The following is a 22,422-nucleotide window of genomic DNA, read 5'->3' on the forward strand; positions in this document are numbered from 1 at the left end:
ATTGTCTAATTTCATTTTGTTTACTTATTTTCTTAAACAAGTGTGCATCGCTGCCCTCAGCCTTTCAACTTTAAATTACATTTTATTCATTGTGTGTGTGTTTGAGGGGGCGAGGATCAGAGAACCACTAAGAAGAGTGAGTCCTCCTCCACCAAGTGGGTCCCAGGGAGTCAGGACATCAGCTTAGCAGCAAGCACCCTTTCACTGCCCTGCTTTATTTCATACTCTTCATTGGTCCCCACCTCACGGGCCCTGTGTCTTATTTTATATGGGGTCTCATATAGCTCAGGTTGACTCTGAACTCCATATGCAGTTTAGGTTGGCTTTACCTCCAAAGGACTGGGATTGGGGGTGTGGCTCATCACACCGCTTGTTTGTTTTCAAGGTTTTGTTTTTGTTTTGTTTGGTTGGTTTATTTATTTATTTATCTTAAGACAGGGTTTCTTTGTGTAGCCTTGGCTGTCCTGGATCTCACTCTGTAGACCAGGCTGGTCTCATGCTTACATCTGCCCTCCTCTGTTAAATGGCACCACTGCACAGCTCAGAATTTACCAAGTGGCTAGTTAACTACTAGGCGTAACTTCAGTTTTCAGGTGTTAAAACATAGGCTTCGGCCATTTTTTTTTTTAAATCTAGTATTTATTGGGATGGTTCTCCCTCATCTTGATCCAGGTACTCTTACTTAGTGTGCCTCCTCCCAAAGGAATGTCCCCGGTAACCCTTGCTTTCCTCCTTGTAGTCCCAAAGAGGACAGGGGAACAGGCAACACACAAGACTACTGTTTGTGCAGGGCTAATGACTGTGGTAGGATTTTAGCATCCTGGGTGGTTCACATCCATGAATTAGAAAGAAATTTGCACTGGGTACCAGGTAATCCCTATCTCTTTTCCTTTGCAGATGGATGAAGGAGATCCTTTTCAAGAGATTTATTCTTGTAGGGAGGTTAGTTTTTTTGTTGTTTTTGTTTTTGTTTTTCGAGACAGGGTTTCTCTGTAGCTTTGGAGCCTGTCCTTGTAGACCAGGCTGGTCTCGAACTCACAGAGATCCGCCTGCCTCTGCCTCCCGAGTGCTGGGATTAAAGGCATGCGCCACCACCGCCGGCCTGATTTTTTTTTTGAGAGAGAGAGAGAGAGAGTGTTTTATTTTGAGAGAAAGTATTACACTAGCTCAGGATGGCCTGGAACTCATAGCTGTCCTCCCTGCTCAGCCTTCTGTGTGCTGGAATTATAGGCATGAGCCACCACGCCTGGTTTAACATTAGCATTTTGAACAAAAGATAGACTCCGGCCTCCATTGAAATTCATCCCTGGCCAGAGTCCAGGTGATAATGGTTGGAGGAAGTAAAGAACTTCCTTTGGGTGACCTGCCCAGACTTAGATTATCACCACTGGGCCTCACAGATACAAGGCACAAAATGACCTGAAGGCTTAATTCCAGTGGCCCTCCCAGTGTGGAAACTACTGGGTACTTGTGACTCAAGTGTCCTAGCGTGTGACTGACAGGTGTGGACCGTGGCTGTGCTGCTGTGTTGCCTAGGGTCCTAGCACTTGGATCCCCTGACGTCTCTAAATCGTGTTTGGCTTTCTTAGAGGAAGTCTCCTGTAGCCCAGGCTGGCATTCAGTTTGTTAGCAAAGGATCACCTTGAACACTGGACTCTCTCCACCTGGCTGGCAGGTGTTAGAGTAGCAGGGTGAGCTACCCAGCTGGAGTTCCCAGACACCTTGTCCAGTCATGGCAGTAACAAGTTATGCACAGAACAGTGGAACTGTGGGTAACCAGCCCAGAAAGTCATGTTCTGTCCTGTGGTCAGAAGCAATAATGCCTCACTGGGGACAGTTTAGAGAGGACTTCCTGCAAGGCACTGACTGCGGCATATGCCACTGGTCCCAGCACTCAGGAGGCAGGTCGGTCTCTGAAGGCCAGCCTGGTTCTGCATACTTCCCACGTGTGAGCATTCACACACACATTAACACTGCTACCAATAAAGCCATTCGCTCTGTTCCTATCCTGAAACCCACAGAAGCCACTGCCAAGTGCTAGGATGTGGCTGGCTGCCATCCAGGCTGTTATCTCAGACGAACAGAGTGCGGCCAACTTTTTTCTCCTACCTGATTGTTAGGGTGGCCTGTGGATGAGACAGTGGCTAGTGACTGAGACTCTGGGTGGGAGGTCAGCAAGGCTCCTCCCGGAAGCTTGCCCACATGCCCCGCCTTTTCCTCCTCTTGCCCCCCCCCCAATTTGGGCGTAGCCAGGCCAGCTCCAGGTCTGCGGAGTAGTGGGGGTGGCTCTGAGACTACATCCTTAGCTGGACCCAACGGATAGGGCGGATAGGGCGATGGGCTGCTCCTGCAGACTGCTGCTGTGGCTGGGAGCTGCCGGTAAGTACTGTGGTGGTCAGGGTGCCAACCAACCAGAGACACTTAGATTTGGGGCTGCGTCAGAAACAGACCAGGTCTCACTGGTTCCTTCTAAGGCGGCCTCGAACCAGAGCTCTCGGGTCTGTGCTTCTAGAATGCAGCAAGGGAAGCGCAGAGCGCTTACAAATCTAAGAATCGGGTGGGCCTTGGCACTACCTGGGAGTAAGGACACCAATCTAAATGGAGGAAAGGAGAGGAGGCGCTGTACAGCCGGGCACGGTGCAGCCGCCAAATCACTCAGTGAGAAGAACTCTGGAATGAAGAACCTGGTATATGCAGACACCTTGCAGGGCCCTGGCCTACCTGTTTGGGACTCAGGCTGCTTCAGGTTCTGGTGTGCGCCCTCTGGGTAGCATTAGGGGTGTGGCTGCAAGCGGGATACTGTTGAGTCGCCATCAATCTCTTACGTCTCTCCATATTCTGCACCTTCTTGTAACGCCGCTTCCTCCCTGCCGCCTTTCAGGAACTATTCTTTGCTCCAACCCGGAGTTCCAGGCACCTTTTCTCACGGCCTCGCCCTTGCTGGTGCTGGTCTCCAATTCCCAGGGGCAGAAAGTCACCCCCACCTCTAGTAGAGTGGAGCCAGCTTCCCATCCAAATCCTCTAGGTAAGCTTCCGATTCCTCCCTTTTCTTCGCTCACCATCAACCCTAAGCCCGGACAGGAATTCCACTCTTTCCTTCTCCCTTGCACCTAGGCACGCGGGGGCCTTGGGTGTTCAACACCTGTGGCGCCAGCGGCCGGCGGGGGCCCACACAAACACAGTGCGACGGGGCATACACTGGAAGCAGCGTGATGGTGACGGTGGGAGCTGCCGGGCCGCTGAAAGGCGTGCAGCTGTGGCGGGCGCCAGACACCGGCCAGTATCTGTAAGTGCCTGGCAAGGGCGAGGGTGGCAGTCACCTGCTAGGCTAAGGTGCTTCAGTCCGGGGAAACAGGAGCCAGAGCACCCTCACTTTTAGTCTTAAAGTATTCCGCAGCAGTGCCTATTGTCACTCAATAGAAGTGTAGCAGCAGGGCCCGTGTTAGCTAGCGGGGAGCAGGGATCCTGTTACCATCCACAGGACGGCTGCCTAATCAGCAGTGGCTCCAAGCGCGGTTTGACCCTTTCCCGCCATCCCCATTACCACTCCTGAAATAGGCGCGGAACCTAACTGCAAACCCAGTCTGCCCCATCCCTTCACAGCCGACCACACTAAGCCGCTTAGCAAGTTTCCCAGCCGTGGGTTTCCGACCTCGCGCCGCAGCCTGGCCCAGGACCGAGGCGCGAAACCCTGCGCCTCTCCCCGCAGGATCTCCGCCTACGGAGCCGCCGGCGGCAAAGGCGCCAGAAACCACCTGTCCCGGGCGCACGGCATCTTCCTCTCGGCGCTCTTCTTCCTTCGTCGCGGGGAGCCGTTGTACATCCTTGTGGGGCAGCAGGGCGAGGACGCCTGTCCGGGAGTAAGCGGGGCGAGGGCTAAGGGACGCCCGGGCCAAGAGCAGGCGGAGGCGTCCTTGATGCCTGGACACCAGCATTGGGGGGCGGGGGTCCCTGGTCACGCAGATTTCCACCTTGGTGCCACTCAGGGGAGCCCTGAGAGCCAGCTCGTCTGTCTGGGAGAGTCTTGGGCCACCGGAGAGCATGCTGCAACGGATGAGACCGAAAGGGTCCCAGGCTGGAGACGCTGGGCCGGCGGGGGCGGGGGTGGCGGGGGTGCCACCTACATCTTCCGGGTAGGTGCACAGGGTGCTGGCCGCCTCGACCCCTAGCTGGCGTTGGAGTCCCGGGCTCCTCTCTGTGTCTGGGTTCCCTGGGGTCCCCCAGTACACGGACACGGCCCTTGACCGGCCACTGGCCCCGTAGTTGCGCGCGGGGGAACCGGAGCCGCTGCTGGTGGCGGCGGGAGGCGGCGGGAGGGCCTACTGGAGGCGACACGACCGTGGTCGGACTCAGGCGGCCCCGGAGAAACTGGAGAACCGCGCGGCGGCGCCTGGGAGCGGCGGGAGAGGGGGCGCAGCAGGTGAGCGCGCGGGGCGGAGGGGAGAGGCTGGCCGCCACGCTCGCCGCTGCTAGTTGCCCGCTGTCGCTTCGCAGGCGGAGGAGGCGGCTGGACGTCGCGGGCCCCCTCTCCGCAGGCCGGACGCTCACTGCAAGAAGGGGCCGAGGGCGGCGAGGGCTGCGCGGAGGCCTGGGCCACGCTCCGCTGGGCGGCGGCCGGAGGCTTCGGGGGCGGCGGCGGGGCTTGCTCGGCGGGCGGCGGCGGCGGCGGCTACCGGGGTAGGTGCTCCCTTGGGGAGGGGAGCCGGGCAGTCCTGGTGACGGGAGGGTAGAGACTTAAGAACCTGGCCTGAACCTGGCTGGATGGGGAACGCCCCACTCTCCAAGGTGACAAGCCACGGTAGGTGCTCTTAGAAAGGAGGTCAAACTTGGGCGTGGTGGCCACAGTCGCCTGCCTAGTGGAGGCAGAAGGATTTCTAGCTGAGTAACAACAGAGCAACAGAGTTTGAGGACAGAGAGTTTGAGGCTGGGCTACAGGCTGGTTTTGTTTTGCCTTTTACAAACCGCCAAATTAGCCAGGCTTGGTTAGTCATTGAACCCTGTGCTTGGGAAGCAGAGACAGGCAGATCTCTTTAAGTTCCAGACCATCGAGGGCCCCAGGGCGAGACTCTGACTTAAAAACAAAAAGAAAAGCCCAAATCAGCTGCAAACCGAACCAGTCCTTACTCTGCCAAAATCAAAGGAATTTAGGGCCGGTGTGAGCAAGCTGAGCTGGGAAGGTGTCAGTACTTCTCCAGGTGTCACCACAAGAGTTGTTAGAAATGCAAATGCAGGGTTGGAAGCAGGGGAGACGTCGTCAAACGCTAGAAAGGAATTTAATTAGGCAGAATGAGTCAATTTAAGTTATCTTTAGTTCAATATGGAGACCACAATTAATAACAAAGCTTTTGGTTCTGTCAGTGTAGGGGATAAAACCCAGCCTGTGGGTCAAACCCAGGGCCATGGGCATGCCAGGGAAGGGATCTACCACTAGGCTACATCCCTAGTCTCAATAACAAAATGGCTAAGAGAGTAGATGTGAGATGTTCTTACTATCAACAGTACATATGTTGATTGGCGTGATTGCACAATGCATGCATCTCTCAAAGTATCATACAGGGTACAATAAATATACAAATTTTATTTTTTAATTAAAAATTAATTACTTTGGTTATTTTTAAGAGAAATGCATGGCCAGTCTCCAGAATCAATGACTCCAGAGGAGGGTGCTGGGCATCTCTTTTAATTGGTCCTAATGGTCCAGAGTTTGGGGACACTGATGTAAAGAAGTGGAACCCCTGATCTATCAGGACTGGACTCTTCATAAATACTTTAGGACACATCTCTTTGTTCACACAGAAATGGAGTTTGTGGGTTGAACTCAGTGAGTTCGAGGGGCTGGAGAGGCTCAGACAGACAAAGGGTATCCGAGCCAGGCTATGCCCGTCTTTAGGTTTCAGCAGAACAGCCAGTCCCCGCTTCTCTAGCCCCTCGGTACCTGTAAGGCAATGCCATTATAGAGAAGGCCATACAGGATTTACAGTAGGTGATCATAGCTGTCCTGCTCTTCCTAAACCAGCTTCCCAACTGCGAGGGAGGCAGCTGTGTGCTCCTCCTCCACCCTCTCCCCCTTTTCATAGCTAAACCACTATCACTCTCAATTTCAAGGTGGTGACACTTCGGAGTCTGACATCCTCTGGGCTGATGGGGAAGATGGCGTATCCTTTGTACACCCCAGCAGCGAGCTCTACCTGCAGCCTTTGGCAGGTATTTGCCCCAGCCTCCTGTCTCTCAGCCTGGCCAGCCATCCCCTTGATCCCTGGCCCCACAACCATAGGTGCTGAGCTGAGATTCCCAGTTCTTAAATGGCGCAGGGGCATTTGAGAACATCTGTGAGCTGTGGCATTAGTACAGGTATCTTCGACTGCTAGTCAAGTATCCTTGCTGTGAATTCTCTCCAGATGCCTCAGGGCTCAACAAAGTGTAATATACAGGCTTGACTGAGGTCCCCTGGGCAGGGCCACCAAGATGGCTCAAGAGGTAAAACCTCTTCAGCCTGATAATCTGAGTTTGTTGCTCCAAATCCACAGTGGAAGGAAAAAACCGAACTCTGACTTCCGTAAGCATGTGCATGCATGCCTCTCTCTGCCTCTGAATAAAATCAATGGAAGAAAAAATAAGTCCCTAGGCTCTGTCCTCGCCCTGTGTGTTGTGTGGGTGTGGTTGGTACTGCTGCTACCCCAAACTCCTAAGCTAGAATTAACCCAGTGGCTGGAAAGTCCGCACAGGCCCATGCTGATCCCCATCTCCCACCCCGCCATATCTCACCTTTCCCACAGTCACAGAGGGCCATGGAGAGGTGGAAATCCGAAAGCACCCCAACTGCAGTCACTGCACTTCCAAAGACTGCCAGTGGCAGGCAGAGCTCCAGGTGACTGAATGCATATGCCCAGAGGGCATGGAGCTGGCTGCCGATAATGTCACTTGCATGGGTACGTCTTGTCTTTGCCCTCAGTCTGACTGCTGGGTCACACACAGGCTGGTAGGAGCAGGGCACTGGGAAAGACAGTGTAAAGGCCTGTTGTGTGCCAGGCACTCTATGGAGTTCCAGGTAGAGGATTGGAAACGCATCAGGGCACACTCCACTGTCAAGGACATGTAGGCCAGTGTGTGGGAGGCAAGATGGATATTTAGATATAGATCTGTATCTAAAAGTGGCAGTTGCTATAGAAGGTATCAAATAGTTAAGGGATTCTCAGGAGGGAGAGTTGCTTGTGTCTAGGTGGGTGGCATCATGGAGGAGTAAACACTGAGCTGAGTCTCGAAGCAGGGGTGAGATTTAAGGGTACCCAGATAAGGTAGCACACGTCTGTAATCCCCGCAGTGGGTAGACTGAAGCAGGAGACTGTGAGGCTATCCTGCACCACACTGGGAGACCCTGTCTCAGAAACCAACAAAAACCCCACAAAACAAATAAGAAAAATACTTGAGGGCAGAGGTCAGTGGAGCCTCCTGCTGCCTGCTGGAGATGACATTTTTCTCCCTAGATCTGCCATCCACTGCAAGCCCTCTGATTCTGATGGGAGCTCTGGTGGCAGCCTTGACACTGAGTCTCCTTCTGATGGGTGGAGTCCTCATTCTAGGTAGGCACATCTCGCAGGCATGGCTGCTGCAGGCTGGCCCTCCTCTACTAGGCTGTGATGATCTTTGTGGTTCCAGGGCAAGTGTAGCTGACTTCAGGGCCTTACTCCCACAAAACAATGGTAGATTCCCCTAGACTTGGAGTAGAAGCTGGGGAGTCATGGGGAAAATGTGTATTTGAAAGGACTTTTAGAAAGGTGTTCTGGGTACGGGGAGGCAGAGTGGGCCTAATGGGTGCAGGCAGAGAATGTCCTTCTGTCCTTCTCACCCCTAGTGAGCCAGAGGAAGTGGCAGAACCTGTGGGGGCACAGGCTGCCGGGCCCTGAGCTGGAGCTGAGCAAGCTCCGCACCTCTGCCATCAGGACAGCTCCCAACCCCTATTACTGTCAGGTGGGGCTCAGCCCTGCCCAGCCCTGGCCTCTGCCCCCAGGGCTAACGGAAGTTTCCCCAGGCAATGTCACTCTTCTCAGGTGAGTCCTCTCTCTGCTCCCTGAACCCCCTTCCTTCCCTGTCCTTCCTCCTGTCATGGTGCATTATGAACCAACCCCACTGAGCACACAACGCACATCCCTAATCCAATAAGCAAAGTAACATGTGAGAGGGTCAGCTTTTGCCCCAGTTCTGGGGTGCAGAGACCCGGGAACATGACTGTCTGGAACCCACAGGTTGCCTTTTCCCAGGAGGAGCTGCACTGGTACAAGGAGAGGCCTTACCCCATTAGCACCGACTCAGGTCCCGCCTACCCTCTTCTGCCCCTTCCAACTTATTTTCTTGTAGAGCCCTTGGCCATGGTGCCTTTGGGGAGGTGTATGAGGGACTAGTCATTGGCCTTCCTGGGGACTCCAGCCCTCTGCAGGTGGCTATCAAGGTGAGAAGGGGTAGGGTCTCCAGTTGGGGTGGACACCATGGAGGGACAGACTGGAGGACAGCCTTTGCTTACCACCCTCCTAAAGCACCCCGCCAAAGCTGGGTGTTCTTCCTTCCCAGACACTGCCAGAGCTCTGCTCCCGACAGGACGAGCTGGACTTTCTCATGGAGGCTCTCATCATCAGGTGCCCCTGAGGGCAGGCAGGAGGGTGTGGTGGGAGGCAGGACCTGCCTGCAGGGATGGCCCCTCCTCTCTTTAGGGCAGAGAGGCAGCATTCTAGGGCACGGAGGTCTTCTGTAGTTTAAGGGGGTCTAGAGCATCTCCCCACTGGTGATGGGGTATGTGCACCACTCCCACCCAGCAAGTTCAGCCATCAGAACATCGTTCGCTGTGTGGGGCTCAGCTTCCAGGCTGCCCCTCGCCTCATTCTGCTGGAGCTGATGTCGGGCGGGGACGTGAAGAGTTTTCTGAGACACAGCAGAGCACACCCGGTAAGACCCGTCCAAGACCCTGGCCATTTGTCCTAAGGCCAGGATCAATTTAGGTACCTTCTGCCCAATCCAGGGCCAGCCATCACCTCTGGCCATGCAGGATCTGTTGCAGCTGGCCCAGGATATAGCCCGGGGCTGCCACTACCTGGAAGAAAACCACTTCATCCACAGGTTGGAAGCAATCCTGACTCAGGAGGCCCTCAGCCCCACTTGTCCCCTCAAAGAAGGTCCCCCATAGACAACTTTTAAAGAAACAGATCAGGAAGAGCCAGAGCAACTGTGTTCTCACAGTGATTATGTTGTCTGTTCTACAGAGACATTGCCGCCCGGAACTGTCTACTGAGCTGCACTGGACCCAGCAGAGTGGCTAAGATCGGAGACTTTGGGATGGCAAGAGATATCTACCGGTGAGCAGGAACTGGGGAGGTGGGAATGCTGCTGCGCCAAGGAGACTCACCGGACAGCATTTGAAAAACATCACATTCTCTCTCCTTCCTACAGGGCCAGTTATTACCGCAAGGGGCGCCGGGCCTTGCTCCCTGTCAAATGGATGCCCCCAGAAGCTCTCTTGGAGGGCATTTTCACATCCAAGACAGACTCCTGGTGACAGCATGGCTCCCCCGGGACCCCCTCCTTTGTCCTGAGGCTAATCCTACCCTTTTGGGCCACCTCAAGAGGAGGCTGTAATTGATGGGTCTCGTTTGTTCCTCCCACCTGTGGCGCAGGTCTTTTGGGGTCCTGCTCTGGGAGATCTTCTCACTGGGTTATATGCCCTATCCTGGGCACACCAACCAGGAGGTCCTAGACTTCATTGTCACGGGGAACCGGATGGACCCTCCTAGGAACTGCCCTGGGCCAGTGTGAGTTAACAACGCTACCGAGGGAGGGAGGTCCCTCAAGGCTTTGGGAGGCATGAACTCCTGCCCCTCCCTAGGTACAGAATCATGACCCAGTGCTGGCAGCACCAACCTGAGCTCCGTCCTGACTTCGCCAGCATCTTGGAGCGCCTTCAATACTGCACTCAGGTGTGCCTCTGCTCCACCCCCACTCCCGCGTGTCCTTTTGATCCCCGCTAACTATCCTGGTTCTGTAGGACCGGAAGAAAGCCTGTTCCCCGACTCTCCCATTATAGGACCCTGATGTGCTGAATTCTCCCCTGCCGGTGGAACCAGGGCCCATTCTAGAGGAGGAAGGGGCCTCTGGCCTGGGGAACAGGTCGTTGGAGGGTCTTAGATCCCCACAGGCTCTGCAGCTGAGTTCAGAGAACTTGAAAAGCTGGGGAGGAGGCCTCCTTGGCACATGGCTGCCCTCTGGCCTCAAGGCCCTCAAATCCAGATGCCTCCGACCTCAGAACCTTTGGAACCCCGCCTATGGCTCTTGGACCCCAAGGGGCCCCAAGGGTGAAGATTTAGGTGTTGACTTCAGCAATGGCTCCTTCTTGCATTCCTTTCCAGGCACCTAGATGACTTGTTAGACCAGTAGCCTCTGCCCCCTACAGTTTGCGCTGTGTGTTCAGGCATGTTTCCGGGCTGTCCTGGGGGCCTGATCTTTCCACACTGGAAACCAGTCCAAACCCTCTTAGGGAAGGGCCTGGCCACTCTCAGTCTTTGGAACCAGAGGCCACCCACCCACAGGCCCATTGCAGAACTCAGTTGGGGATCCCAAACTGTGCTCTTCCCATAAGTATCTTTCATCTGGCCCATCCCTGCATGCTAACTACAAATGTTTCTAATACTAATTAAAAAACAAAACAACAACAACCCCTTCTCATTCTTCAGTTCTGAGTGGACTTGAGTCTGAAACTAAGGAAGAGAGGACCAGAGGTGAAGGGGATGAGGCCTGAGTCACAGAAGCTGTGTCTTTGAGTTTTATTAGGAAGGGTGCCCACTGTAGCATAGGAGGGTAAACCAGTAAGTCTGTACACCTGTGAAATAAAATTCTGGGTCTGGCCCCTCTAGGGAGGTGCAACGCCACTTGAGCTGGACTGAGGGAGAAGCCCATTGTTTCCTTCCCCTCCTGTAAACCAGTGTCACTCGGCTCGGGGACACAGGCCTGTGTGGAGGCCAACTCCTGGTATTGGTAGTATACCCCCTTAGTGGATGGCACCTGGTCCTGCAGGACCATGTGAACTGCCCGCCCAGCGGGGTTCCAGTCTGTTGCTGGCATGCATGGTGGGGATGCAGCCACCTGTCCACATCTGTCTGACCAGCCGGCCCAAGTGGCGGGTGGGGACATGGGCCCAGCCTCATCTCTCAGCCATGCTGGCCAAGATGCCAATGAGATTGTCCAGCCCCAGCAAATAGCCGTCCTCACGGTTGCCCTCCTCCCAGGGTCTCCGATGATCCAGGATCTGGCCGTCGGGGAGGGGTGTGGTCTTGCCAAAATCGATGAGCCATACGCCAGCACGATGACAGTGGTCATGCACGAAGAGGAGTGAGCTGCCAATCACCTGCCGGCCCCCCCCCATGGCAGTCAGGCCACCTGCTTCTCCCAGAGACCCCCCCCTTCCCGTTCTCTCTTTCACAAAGCACAAAGCCAGTCCCCACAGTCCCCAGCCCATCCACCTCTTACCTCATGCCTTCGAAAGAAATCTGAGATCTCCAGGGTGTCCCGGATCTGTTGCAGGCGGTTCAGATACCTCCTCTGGAAGGGTTAGTGTGGACAAATTAATCTCGCGCCAAGGGAGGCTCTACTGACATTGAGGTGCACTTCAGTTTGACAAACGCTGTGGGGAGGGAGACACCACCCACCCCAGGAGCAGAGGTCAAACAATTAGGGTACAACGAGGGAAGTGCGACCCCTGGGGGTGGCATAGGTAAGGACGTTAGAAAGAATGGCCACGAGGCACTCTTGTAAACAGGTGTGCCCAAACCTCAGGGTTCTAGGACCTCCTCTCACCAGCACTTCGGCATCTCCTTGCATGAACTCCTCAAAGACACGAGTCACCTGCTCTCGGCTTCGTGTAGTTTTGAAATCAGTGCTGCAAGATCCGTCGGCTTTCTGAAGGAGGTGGGCAAGGAGTATCAGGGACCCGGACCCATCTGAGGGGAGAGAGGATCATGCAAAGGGCAGTGGTACCTCCCTGGGGCTTTAACCTCTGGGGACCAAGAGATGGCGACCAGAGGGCGTCTCCTGGTGGCAGTTGAGGCAAGAGGTCAGAAAAGCCTTGCAAAGCCAAGGAAGCTTGACCCACCTTGATGCCCTCGATGCGGAAGCCGAGCGTGGTGCTGGAGCTGATGCCTTCGCGCCATTGCATGTAGCGCGGTTTGGTGACAGCGCGCTGCGCATGCTCTTCCTCAGTAGGTGCCTCAGGGTCCACCGCCAGCATCTTCTTGTACATGTCCTTCCGCAGCTTGGGCCTCTCGCGTGCTTTGGTCAGCTCCTCCTCCAGGTAAGTTCTGTGAGGTGCAGGTCGGGGCCAGAGCATGAAGGACCCCCATGTGAGCTTTTAGCCCAGTTCCTTGGTTCCCTCACTGATTCTGCCTTACCAAGAGAGGGGACACAAACCTGACACCCATCTTGCAGTCAAGCACGCAAGGGCCATCAAAGCCATCCAGCAGGTCCTGTAACTGCAAGTAGCTTTCACCGTCCCGCTCCACTACACCATGGAAGGCGGGAACACAGCCGCGCAGCACATCGGCCATCAGCCGCACCAGGCAGTAGTGTTCTGGCTCCGAGCTGCGCTTCAATATCAGGCCGCTGGTGCCCGCAGCTTTGAAACTCCCTGTAGAAGGGCTCCAGTTAGAACTGCCCAGCTCCTTCCTGTCACAATAACCTCACCCGCCCGCACTGACGCTCACCTGTGTGCCCCGCTAACTGCACCCAAGAGTAGCGCTTTTTGAAAGGACTCATGACAGGCAGGTTGACCATGGTACGGATCTTCTGCCAGTGGCTTTTCTGAAAGCAACAAGCGCAGGTAGGTCAGCATCTCTCTACCGTGTAAGCCTCCCCCGCTAGTGCAGGAGTCCAACCTGACTACCCCACTAGCCGCATTCAAGCCTCAACTACTCACTCACTCACTCAGCCACCTACCCAAAGAAAATGTGTTGTGAGCCAGTGTGGCAGGTACTGAGACGGGCAGGGGGAAGGTCATTCTAGCTTCTCAAAAAGTCTGAAAGGAGCCCGAGATTTAGCAGCAGAAGACTTAGGGCTGAACACAGCTCTGCCACTGAGTGGGCAGGTTACTTAATTCTTCTGTAAGGTTTCTGAACTTTGTGGCTATCAGAACCACTTGAAGGCCACCCTTGATGCTGAGTCTGAGGTCTCCCATAGGGACATCCTGAGTCAGCCAGGGTTGGAACTAAACATCTGCATTTCTACCAAGACCTCAGGAGGCCCGAGAAAAATGCTTCTGTGTATTGGGTTTTTTCCTATCTGTGGAATGGGGAGACAATTACTCTTTCTGAACTGTTGTAACCAGTGAGGCTTGAGTTTGACCCTCCTTATCTGATTCCTCAGCATGGAGAGAATTGGGCCAAATTTAGATACTGAATTTACTCACTTGGGACCTAATTCTCTCATTTAGGGAGGCCGACCAATCACAATCAACCCTTTACATAGGACCAGGGAAGAGAGGACAGCCTGCCAAGGTTTATGAAAGACCTCGGGGCTCCCTAAGACCACCTAGCTGCCCCGGAATCCCATGCACTTCTTACTAGCTGAGAAAGTCAAAAGCTCAAGTCATCCTTGGTTGTGATCTGGATGGAAAACCCTAAGGCCTGAAAATGAAATGCAAAGCTGAAGGGCTCTCCTCTTAGATAAAACTGCAGGTGTGTGTAGGTATTTGCAGGTGTGCTGTCTCTGGCCTCAAGGCCATTACTCGGGCTTCTGCTCAATCCGGAAAGCACCACACACCCTGGCCCTTTCCACATCCTATCCCAAGCTCAGCAGTCCTGCATCTGCTGTTTGATGGGCAGGGATTTGCTCATGGATGTGTCTTGTCTGAAGCCTTGTCCCACAGATGCTTGCCTTATACAGGAATCACGAGAACCCAGGAACCAGCCTCCCTGCCAAAGGGGGGGGGGTGCTCAGAAACGAGGAGGTAGTTTACTGCCGAGGAAGAGGTGGGCGTGGTGGCAGAGCACTGGGTTGGGAGCGAGCAGCCGCTTCCAGTCCTGGCTTTGCTCAGTGTGTTCAAGCAGCGCTGCCATCCGTGTGGGTCTGTTTCCTCCGGGAGGATGTAGCGGCTGCCCTAACACGAGCCATTTACTGACTGCCTACTGCACACCAGGCACCTTCTCATCCTCCCACAGCCTTCACTGCTCTCCCTTTCCCAACAAGGCACGCTAGGGCGTGATCACATGTCCAATCCCCAGGGATCTGGGGGCGTAGCCAGAAGCAGCCCACTAAAATCATGACATCTTTCAAAACCTCTTTTATAAATCTTTAAATACATACAAGGTTTGCATTTTGCTGCATAATAGATCCAAGTTTTATTATAAAACTCCCTTCCTCCCGAATCCTCAAGTAAAATTCCAGGAAGGTGATGTATGTAGCATGCGTATTTAGCAGAAGCACCCTAAAACTCTTCTTTCACACCCAACTTGGGAATCATGATCACGATGCCCACACACAGCATGAATCTGAGCAGCTATTAGCACCATTACACGCGGAAATCAGTCCTCAGAGAAGTCAGCATCCTCATGACCTGCTTCCTCAACCCAGCTTCCTCACCATGGTCCAATCATTCTAGCAGTTTCCTTCTGGGGGTCAAATGGGATACACGTGACAGGACACTCTCACACGATGAAACAGTTACAGGGTGTCGTGAAGGTTTGGATGGATCTGAGGGCCTCCCGCTACCGCCTTCATCCAAAGAATGAGTTTAAGGATGGCGAAAGGCTCGGGTGGTTTGAGATGCCTAACAAAACTCTGGGGGAAGCCGGGCGGTGGTGGTGCACACCTTTAATCTGGAGGCAAAGGGAGGTGGATCTTTGAGTTCAAGGCTAGCTTGGTCTACAGAGTGAGATCTAGGACCAGCCAGGCTGTGTGGGGAAACTGCACCACCCTTCCTTTGGGGTCCTGTGGTTTCAGTGAAGGGGTTTTTGGTCTACAGAGTGAGATCTAGGACCAGCCAGGCTGTGTGGGGAAACTGCACCACCCTTCCTTTGGGGTCCTGTGGTTTCAGTGAAGGGGTTTGCAGGTGGAGAGGGGCCTGGTAGAAATGGGTAGATTGGACATGGTGGCATATGTCTGTGGTCCTGGCTACCTGGGAGACTGAAAACGCAAGATGGCGTGAACCTAGAAGTTTGAGGCCAGTCCGAGAAACATTTAAGATGGATCTTTTAAAAATGTATATACTACCACTTGGCTGATGGGTTAATGTACGGTAACAGTATCAGCTTGTCTCTTCCCTGCCTTGGTTTTGTGGGTCTCACATAAGCAAACAGCAAGCAGATGCTAACTCTGCAGGTAGCAAAGGCCTCCCAGGCCCATTATCTCAGCTCAGACCCCAGCAGACACCGGATATGGTGAACCATGGAACCAGTTGAGGTAAGTGCCCTGGAAACCAGCTCACTGCCGTCTTCCCTCTTAAGAACGATTCCTTCTGCAGGATAACGCACTCACAAACAAATGTATCCAGAGAGCCTGCTAGAGAACCGTTCTCGGGTTGGTGGGTGAGTGGGGGTTTTGGCTGATAAACAACAGCAGGGAAGATAGATCCCAGCCCTCCCTCCACGCAGAGGCTGCTTCTACCAACCAACACACAGCCACAGCCGTAGGCCACCTGGACATTTGGTGCAAAGGCCAGATAGTTTTGTGTCCAGGACTCCCCGACGACACAGGAGGGCCCTCTGATAATTTCTCACCCCCATAGATGAGCAGAAAGTGTTTCTCTATAGGCAGGGACTTGCTGTGTCCTACCCTTAGACCCTCCCTTGGCTAGGCTCTGTTTAGAAGCCTTGGGGATGTCTGCTCCTCCCATCAACCCAGATCGCCTATTTCCTGCCAGACTACATCCTTCACTCTGTCTTTAGCTTCCGTCCAGCTCCCTGCTTCTATAACAGAGAGTCGAAACCTGTGGGTCCCGACCCCTTTGGGGGAGGAACGAACCTTTCACAGAGGTTGCCCAAGACAATTGGAAAACAGATATTTACGTTACAGTTCATAATGGTAGCAAGGTTCGAGTTATGAAGTGGCAATGGAAATCATTTTATGGCCGGGGTCACCACCACAGGAAGGAGTGAAGGATCAAAGCATCAGGAAGGTTGAGAACCATTGCTCTACAGTCGCCAATCCTGGTTGAAACTCCTGCCAGCCCCACCCCCTCCTCATGTTCCAATTGTCCTATCAAACTAGCACTCCCTGTGGTGATGGTGGGGAGAGCAATCAATTTAAATTTACAAAATGATTTACACTAAGGTATAAGTGACCCGCGACTTCACCTTCCCATGGGCATTTGCTTTTTAAAAAGGAAGTCTGTTAACCTAAATTCCACTCTATAATTAGTGGGAAATGATGTGTGGGGGTTCTGAGTCCAGGAGGGGACAGCATCCAGGCCTCCTTACCTAGCCTGAGTATTATTGAGAGAATAAAACCACCTAAGAGCCAAATGCCCTCTCCTCTGCTTGGGGTCACCCCCACGATTGTCTGAGGAGACAGCCAAGGCCTCGGAGTCACGGCATCTCCAGCTTCTCTCCTGGAGAAGTCAGTTTTCCTGTTCCTGACTTCTCCTTCCATCAGATAAAAGGCCACTGGAGGGAGCGAAGCTGCCCAGTCCTACATGCCCTATCTGAGCAGGCTAGACAAGCTCTGGGAAGTAGAAGGGAAGGTCAGAGAGCCTGGCTGAGGGAGGCAGATCCTTCCAGGGCCTCGAGTTGGGTGTGAGACATGGCTAGATGGCAGCCCAGAGTGAGGCCGCCATATCTTTCCCCAGGTGCATCCTTAACGGTCAGGGGGACCCGCCTGGGAAAGCCCTTAAGGGCAGCCTGGGCTGGCACGCTGTGGAGCCTGCTGTGAGGCAAAGTCCGCTCCCGGCCCTTCCACGCAGACGCAGGCAGCCTCTGTCAACAGCTCCAGGCTTATCTGCAGCTCCGGTGCTGTTTGCCTTCGGGGAGGCCCCGGCGGGCTGGGGGTTGGGAAGGCCTGGAAGACACAGCCTGGGAGTTTGAAAAGGCCCTGCCAGGCCATCTGGAGCTGCTCCCGGAGGCTCCCGGAGACACCAAGGGTGGGAAAGGACGAGGAAGACTCGCCAGGGATGGCTAACTTCCGCTTGTTCTCGACGTCCTGACCCCTGCTGGGGCTACCTACACTGCACCCAGATTTGGACTTCGGGTCCTCCTCCGCTCAGCCTCTCCCTGAGTACTTAGACGGGTCCTCGGCGGAACAGGAAAGCAGGTGTGCCTGCGTCCCAGTCCGGGTCCTCCCAGCTCACCGGTCGCGCCCTTCCCTGGGGCCCGCCTCTCAGGTGTCAGAGATTTGAGCAGGGGAGTGGCCGATCCACGGCTCAGGCTCTTCAGAGGTCCTCCCACCGCTCGCATTCGCCTCAGTACCCCGGCTAGAGTCCCCTCAAGAACGCCCACCCCGCCGAGGGTACGCTGGCAGGTCAGGGCGAGGGGCGCAGCGGACTCGTGACTGAGCCCCCGCACCTACACCTGACTACAGGAATCTGGAGAGACAACAGCCTTGCTGTGAGCTCCCCCCTTTCTCTTGTATGTCACCCCTCTCTCTGGGTATTGTAAGTCTCTGAGTCACAGCTGTACTTCGAGTCGTTACACAGCCTCCCTCCCTTGGTCCGATCCCAGTGTGTGGGGATGCCAGGTTCAGGAGGCCCAGGCCACACCTTAGCGCTTTTCTCAAGGTGTCTAGGCAACGCAGGCGCGCGTCTTACTCTCACTTGAAGTCGCCGGGACAGGGCTGGAGGGTACTGAAGCAGAGCGGGCTGTTCCCGGTCTCTTCCGCCACTCGAGGAACGCTTGGGTAAAGTGCATCTAGAGTAACGGTGCACAGTCCACGAGCAGTTAATTTAAGCATCTGGCCACCGCTAAAATGAGGGCGATTACCGAAGCAGGACAACAGCAAGTTCGAGGCTTGAATGGGCTACCTGCTGTGTCCCAATCTAACTTGGCAATTTAGTGAGACCGTCTCAGAATAAAAGCGGGCTGGGGATGTAAACTCAGTGGTGGAGTGTTTGAGACCCTGGGTTCAATCTCCAGCACAGGGGTGGGAAGTGAGGGATGGCCCTACTCTCCAAGGAGGGCCACACCACGCGTGACTTCACTTCACACTAGCTGGTGCTGAGGGTTAAACTGGCTCTGGAACATCCACACTACTAGAGGCAGCGACTAACAAGCAAAATCCTGTCTCCTGTCAGCCTCAGTTTACCTTCTTCACCACCACCCTTAGGAGCAGGAGGCCCGGAGGAGGCGGGGGGCGCACCAGGTGGATCTGGGTTCCGCTCGGTTCTAGAGCTCCCAGTCCCGCGCCCCTCCCTTCCCGCGTCCACGCCTCGTGCGCGCGCGGGGAGCAGACGGCAGCGGCTCCGGAGCAGAGCCAGGAGCTCCGCTCCACTCCCACTCAGGAGAGGGAAACCGTGGCAACGGCGGGGGTGGGGCCGCGGCACCGAGAGGGGGAGGAGAAAGAGGCAAGAGCTCACGCGCCCCTTTCTCCCCCAGGGCTCCCGGGGCAAGGCTACCCCGCTCTGATCTCCCCAGCCCTGACAGTATCCCCGGGTATGCCCGCGGACCCGCCTGGTCCCTCCCGGTGGGTCGTGTATTCCTCACTCTCCTTTAGACGCCCAAGCGCTCAACCACAATCGCCCGCCTAGCCCCCGAAAATGAGCCAAGGCCAGAGGTCGTCCTGGGGTCCCTCTCCCCCCCCCCCCAAGTATCGGCCGAGCAGTGAGGCTTGGACTCTCCGCGGGGGACGCGAGCCGGTCCCAGCACAGCGGGGAGCCGAGTCCCCGGCGCGCAGCCCCCGCTGGCCCCGCCCCCGCGGCCCGTACCTGCCCCACGTCCTCGCTAGCTTCCAGCTGCACGTTGCCGCGGCTCCGGCTCTCGCTGTCGCTCAGTAGATCGTCCTCCGAGTCCTCGAGCAACGACGAGGAGCCGGTGGAGGAGAGGGACGAGGTGGAGAGGCGGCGTGGTTGCTGCAGGTGCGAGCCAGCGGCCGGGAGCCAGTCCCCCTCCCGCTCTGGCGGCCCGGGGCTGGCCGGGGCCACGTCCTCCTCGGTTGTCACGGTGAGCTGCGGGATCACTGGGGCAGGGGCAGCCCGCGGGAGCCCGTTGGGCACTTGTCCCCCACGCCGTTTGGCCCCGCGGGCCCGGGGCTCCCCTGCGGCTGCTGCGGCGGCGACCGCGGCGCAGCGCGCCTCGAAGAGCAGGCGCAGCTCCCCGACGCTCCGGCGCGGGGCCCGCTCTAGCCCAGGGCTGCAGGGTCCTGCGCCCCGTGGCCGTGCCATGCCCGTCGGGCGCCCGGGCAGGGTCATCTCCCGACACCTGGAGTAGCAGCTGAGCCCACCAGCCCGCGGCGCGGCGGGGACTGGAGACGCTCAGCGCCCGGGGCTTGGGACTGCCCCGGGGCGGAGCCTCGGCAACGCCCGCCCGGCCCCGCCCCGGCCGCGCCCCCCGCCCACTCCTTTCACTTTCTGAGAAAGCGCGGGCCTCCTGCGGTCCTTGCAGCCGCAGAAGGCGTGCGGTTCCCCTAAAGTCGCAGGGAAGGTTCGGGCCAGACTTCCACTGTCTTTCTCCACCTGCCCTCGAGGAGGCGGGATGGATTGCTCCGCCTCTGAACTTTGTGCCCTCCCTGGCTTTTGAAGGATTCCTTCAATGCAATCCAAGGGTCTTGACCTGCACAGGAAGGAGCTGCGCCTGCTCCTTCACACGCTTCCTCGTACTTTTTTCCGTGTTTCTGTCTTCCTGGTCAAAGGCTTCTGAGTCTCTGGGGCTTTTCTCTGGCTTGGGCCCCTTAATCTAGAGTTCAAGGCCATCAGGCGTTCAAGGAGGCCAAACCTCAAGGCAGGCACCCAACTGGAGATTCTGTGCCCAGGGTCGAGCTGAGACTGCTCCTTGCCCCTCGAAGCTCCCCACTTCCCTGCGGGAAGAGAACAAGGTCAAGAGGTGGAGCCCGACTCCAAGTATCCCAGCTTCTCCTGGCCTGCATTTCCCCCACCCTTTCCAACCCCCACCCCAGCTGGAAATGCTAAATTTCTCCTCTTCCCCCCCCCCCCTTCCTTTGGAGCTTCGTAACTTCAAAAGAGTCCTTTCGCCTCTCCGAACTGCTGATTCGCCTGGATACGGCAGCTGTCAACTTTTTAGGGTCGCTGGGAGAGTAAAATTTAGAGATGGGGTTGGGTGCGTAGCTCAGTGGTAGAACACTTGCCTAGCGTGTGGCAAGTGCTGGATTCCGTGCCCAGCACGAAAGAAAGGAAAAACGGTATGATGCTCTACGAGTCTCTCAGGCGCAGGTGGAAATTTAGACACGCTCCTCATCGAAGAAAACCTCACCTGGCCTAGAGCTGGGGCTGCACAAGTGGGAAGAGAGCGCGGACACAGACGTTCAGACACTGCAAAACCCTGTCTTCTCTGGCCAGGTCTGTGGCCTTTTATGCTGGCGGCCAGCTGAGCTGCAAGGCTCCTGTGAGCAGAAGCCAGACTTTTCTGTGTTCCCCTAAATGCCAGAAGGTTGGGGGTACCCTCTTTGGGATTGCTGGTGCATCTGCAGAATTGCCCAATTCTCCAGGAGTGTGGAGTATGTATGTGTCTTCCCTTTTCTTCCTTCAGACAGAATTTAAAATGGGCCAAGAGAAGGGGAGATTAGTGTTCAGAGGGAGAATGAGAACCTTTGGCCAAGAAAAAAAGATCCCAGGGGAGGGACTGACAATGGAAGAAAAAGTGTGTGTGTTTAGGGAATGAAAGCACAAGAAACAAGAAAACACAAGTTTAAGCTCTTGCCCTTTGATGTTGTCAAGAAGTAGCATGGACACAGACATGTTTTCTGGGGCAGGTAGGGGTCTGGATGTTTGAGCTGTAAGGCCCAGAGCTATTGCCAGGTTGTAGCAGGGAATTCAGAGGTGCTGTCCTCAGAGGGTAAACTGGGAACCTGACAGAAGAGAAGAGGGAGGAGAAAACTTGCTACTGGGTACCTGTATGCCAGGCAGTATGCGGGCAATGCTGGGATATAAGTGGGCTGAGAGAAAACCCAGAACAATTCTTTATCTTCTTATATCAATGTACTTACCAAGTCTTAGCTTCATTGTAGCAGGAACCAAACAACTGCTCTTTGTTGGTGTTCAAGCTATAAGTTGGCCAGCCTGGGCTACATAAAACCATTTTTACAACAATAATAACATAAATTGTTCTTTGCCATGCCTGTCTGATGGGTAAGTACAATGGATGAACTGAGAGTTAGAAGCCTCCAACCATAATGCTGTCTAGAGTACTGGCTCAAAGCCGTGGCTAGGGAGTCCGGGCTAGGCCCCTGATTTCTATTCCTGTGTGTTAAGTTTCTCCCTCCCTGCCTTCCTACTTCTCTTCCCTTGCATTTCTTGATATAAAGTCACATCCTGTAGTCCAGGCTGTACTGGAACTCACTGTGTAGACCAGGTTGGTCTGCTTTTGCCACCTGAGTGCTGGGATTAAAGTCCTGTGCCACCCCACCCCCATCTTGACTCAACCTTCTGAGGGCCGGGATCACCGGCATGGAGCACCACACCCAGCTTTCAACCTGCTTCCTTGAGGCATCTCAATGGGGTGGTCCTCCCATATCCTGGGGAAACTACATCCTGAGGTGCATGAGTCCTCTCTCTGTGCCTGGCCCTCTGGACTCAGTATGTGTGAGGGCAGTCTTTCCTGGAGGGTGACAACCTTGGGGCACAAAATATAGGACAGGGGAAGACTAGAAAGGGGATGAGCAAAGTAGGGGTGTGGGGGGGTTTCTAATTTATCTCTATCCTCCACTCCAGAGGCTGAAGCAAAATTACTGCTCACCACCCCACCTCTATCAGGTCAGGTGCAATTTCTCAAATATATATATATATATATATATATATATATGTGTGTGTGTGTGTGTGTGTGTGTGTGTGTGTGTATGTATACATGTGTGTGTATGTATGTGTGTGTGCCAGGTGAGGTGGCATATGCCTTTAATCCTAGCACTTAGGAGGCAAAGGCAGGTGGGTCTCCGGGCTACACAGAGAACACCCCCCACCTCATCTATCTGTATTATGTATCTGGATGTTTTGCCTGCATGCCTATCTGTGTACCACATGAGTACCCAGTGCTCACAGAGGCCAGAGGAGGGTGTCGGATCCCTTGGGACTGGAGTTACAGTTTTAACTTTCATGTGGGTGCTGGAAATCAAACCTAGGTCCTCTGGAAAAAGAACTCTTACTACTGAGCCATCTCTCCAGAGCCTCTAGTTTTTTAAGACAAGTAAGGAGAATGAAGGGGCAGAAAATCATGCACTCTTGAATGAGGAACCCATTACTCCGAGACTCCAGGTCCTCTGCAGCGGAACCAGCTCAGTGATGGAGGGGAGGGGGTGTTA

General features: G+C 55.0%; 2 protein-coding genes across 7 annotated transcripts; one reads left to right on the forward strand and one right to left on the reverse strand.

Annotated features, from left to right (window-relative positions):
- Nucleotides 1–1,123: 1,123 nt before the first annotated feature.
- On the forward strand, nt 1,124–10,704 carry Ltk (leukocyte receptor tyrosine kinase). Of its 6 annotated transcripts, XM_050134087.1 has the most exons (20): nt 1,125–2,379; nt 2,882–3,025; nt 3,115–3,286; nt 3,710–3,860; nt 3,987–4,133; nt 4,264–4,420; nt 4,495–4,677; nt 6,106–6,204; nt 6,777–6,929; nt 7,485–7,580; nt 7,853–8,048; nt 8,356–8,446; nt 8,566–8,630; nt 8,808–8,937; nt 9,011–9,108; nt 9,252–9,344; nt 9,439–9,540; nt 9,663–9,797; nt 9,872–9,962; nt 10,070–10,704. In XM_050134087.1, the coding sequence occupies exons 1-20, from the start codon at nt 2,337–2,339 to the stop codon at nt 10,397–10,399; spliced, it is 2,676 nt and encodes an 891-aa protein (XP_049990044.1). In that variant the 5' UTR covers nt 1,125–2,336; the 3' UTR covers nt 10,400–10,704. The 6 variants fall into 6 exon arrangements, with proteins under 6 accessions (XP_049990046.1, XP_049990044.1, XP_049990045.1 ...); XM_050134088.1 differs by lacking the exon at nt 4,495–4,677 and having other exon boundaries at nt 1,126–2,379; XM_050134084.1 differs by lacking the exon at nt 1,125–2,379 and having other exon boundaries at nt 2,895–3,025; nt 3,183–3,286.
- A 96-nt stretch (nt 10,705–10,800) lies between these two features.
- On the reverse strand, nt 10,801–19,567 carry Itpka (inositol-trisphosphate 3-kinase A). Its single transcript, XM_050134492.1, has 7 exons — nt 18,881–19,567; nt 12,738–12,834; nt 12,445–12,661; nt 12,131–12,335; nt 11,836–11,937; nt 11,509–11,580; nt 10,801–11,386 (listed from the first exon to the last, which is right to left on the reverse strand). The coding sequence occupies exons 1-7, from the start codon at nt 19,361–19,363 to the stop codon at nt 11,183–11,185; spliced, it is 1,380 nt and encodes a 459-aa protein (XP_049990449.1). The 5' UTR covers nt 19,364–19,567; the 3' UTR covers nt 10,801–11,182.
- Between the last annotated feature and the right edge of the window lie 2,855 nt (nt 19,568–22,422).

Source organism: Alexandromys fortis, unplaced genomic scaffold (genome assembly GCF_014885135.2).
Source record: "Alexandromys fortis isolate MF-2015 unplaced genomic scaffold, M_Fortis_MF-2015_v1.1 scaffold_6, whole genome shotgun sequence".
Lineage (NCBI taxonomy): Eukaryota > Metazoa > Chordata > Mammalia > Rodentia > Cricetidae > Alexandromys > Alexandromys fortis.

Excerpts from the sequence above, each read along its gene's own strand:
- Itpka (XM_050134492.1), bottom strand. The coding sequence starts at position 19,363 with ATGACCCTGCCCGGGCGCCCGACGGGCATGGCACGGCCACGGGGCGCA. Across the intron at positions 12,662-12,737 it reads GCAGTTAGCGGGGCACACAG|GGAGTTTCAAAGCTGCGGGC; the intron begins GTGAGCGTCAGT and ends GCCCTTCTACAG. Across the intron at positions 11,938-12,130 it reads TCCGCATCGAGGGCATCAAG|AAAGCCGACGGATCTTGCAG; the intron begins GTGGGTCAAGCT and ends CACCTCCTTCAG.
- Ltk (XM_050134087.1), top strand. The coding sequence starts at position 2,337 with ATGGGCTGCTCCTGCAGACTGCTGCTGTGGCTGGGAGCTGCCG. Across the intron at positions 8,631-8,807 it reads ATGGAGGCTCTCATCATCAG|CAAGTTCAGCCATCAGAACA; the intron begins GTGCCCCTGAGG and ends ACTCCCACCCAG. Across the intron at positions 9,109-9,251 it reads GAAAACCACTTCATCCACAG|AGACATTGCCGCCCGGAACT; the intron begins GTTGGAAGCAAT and ends TCTGTTCTACAG.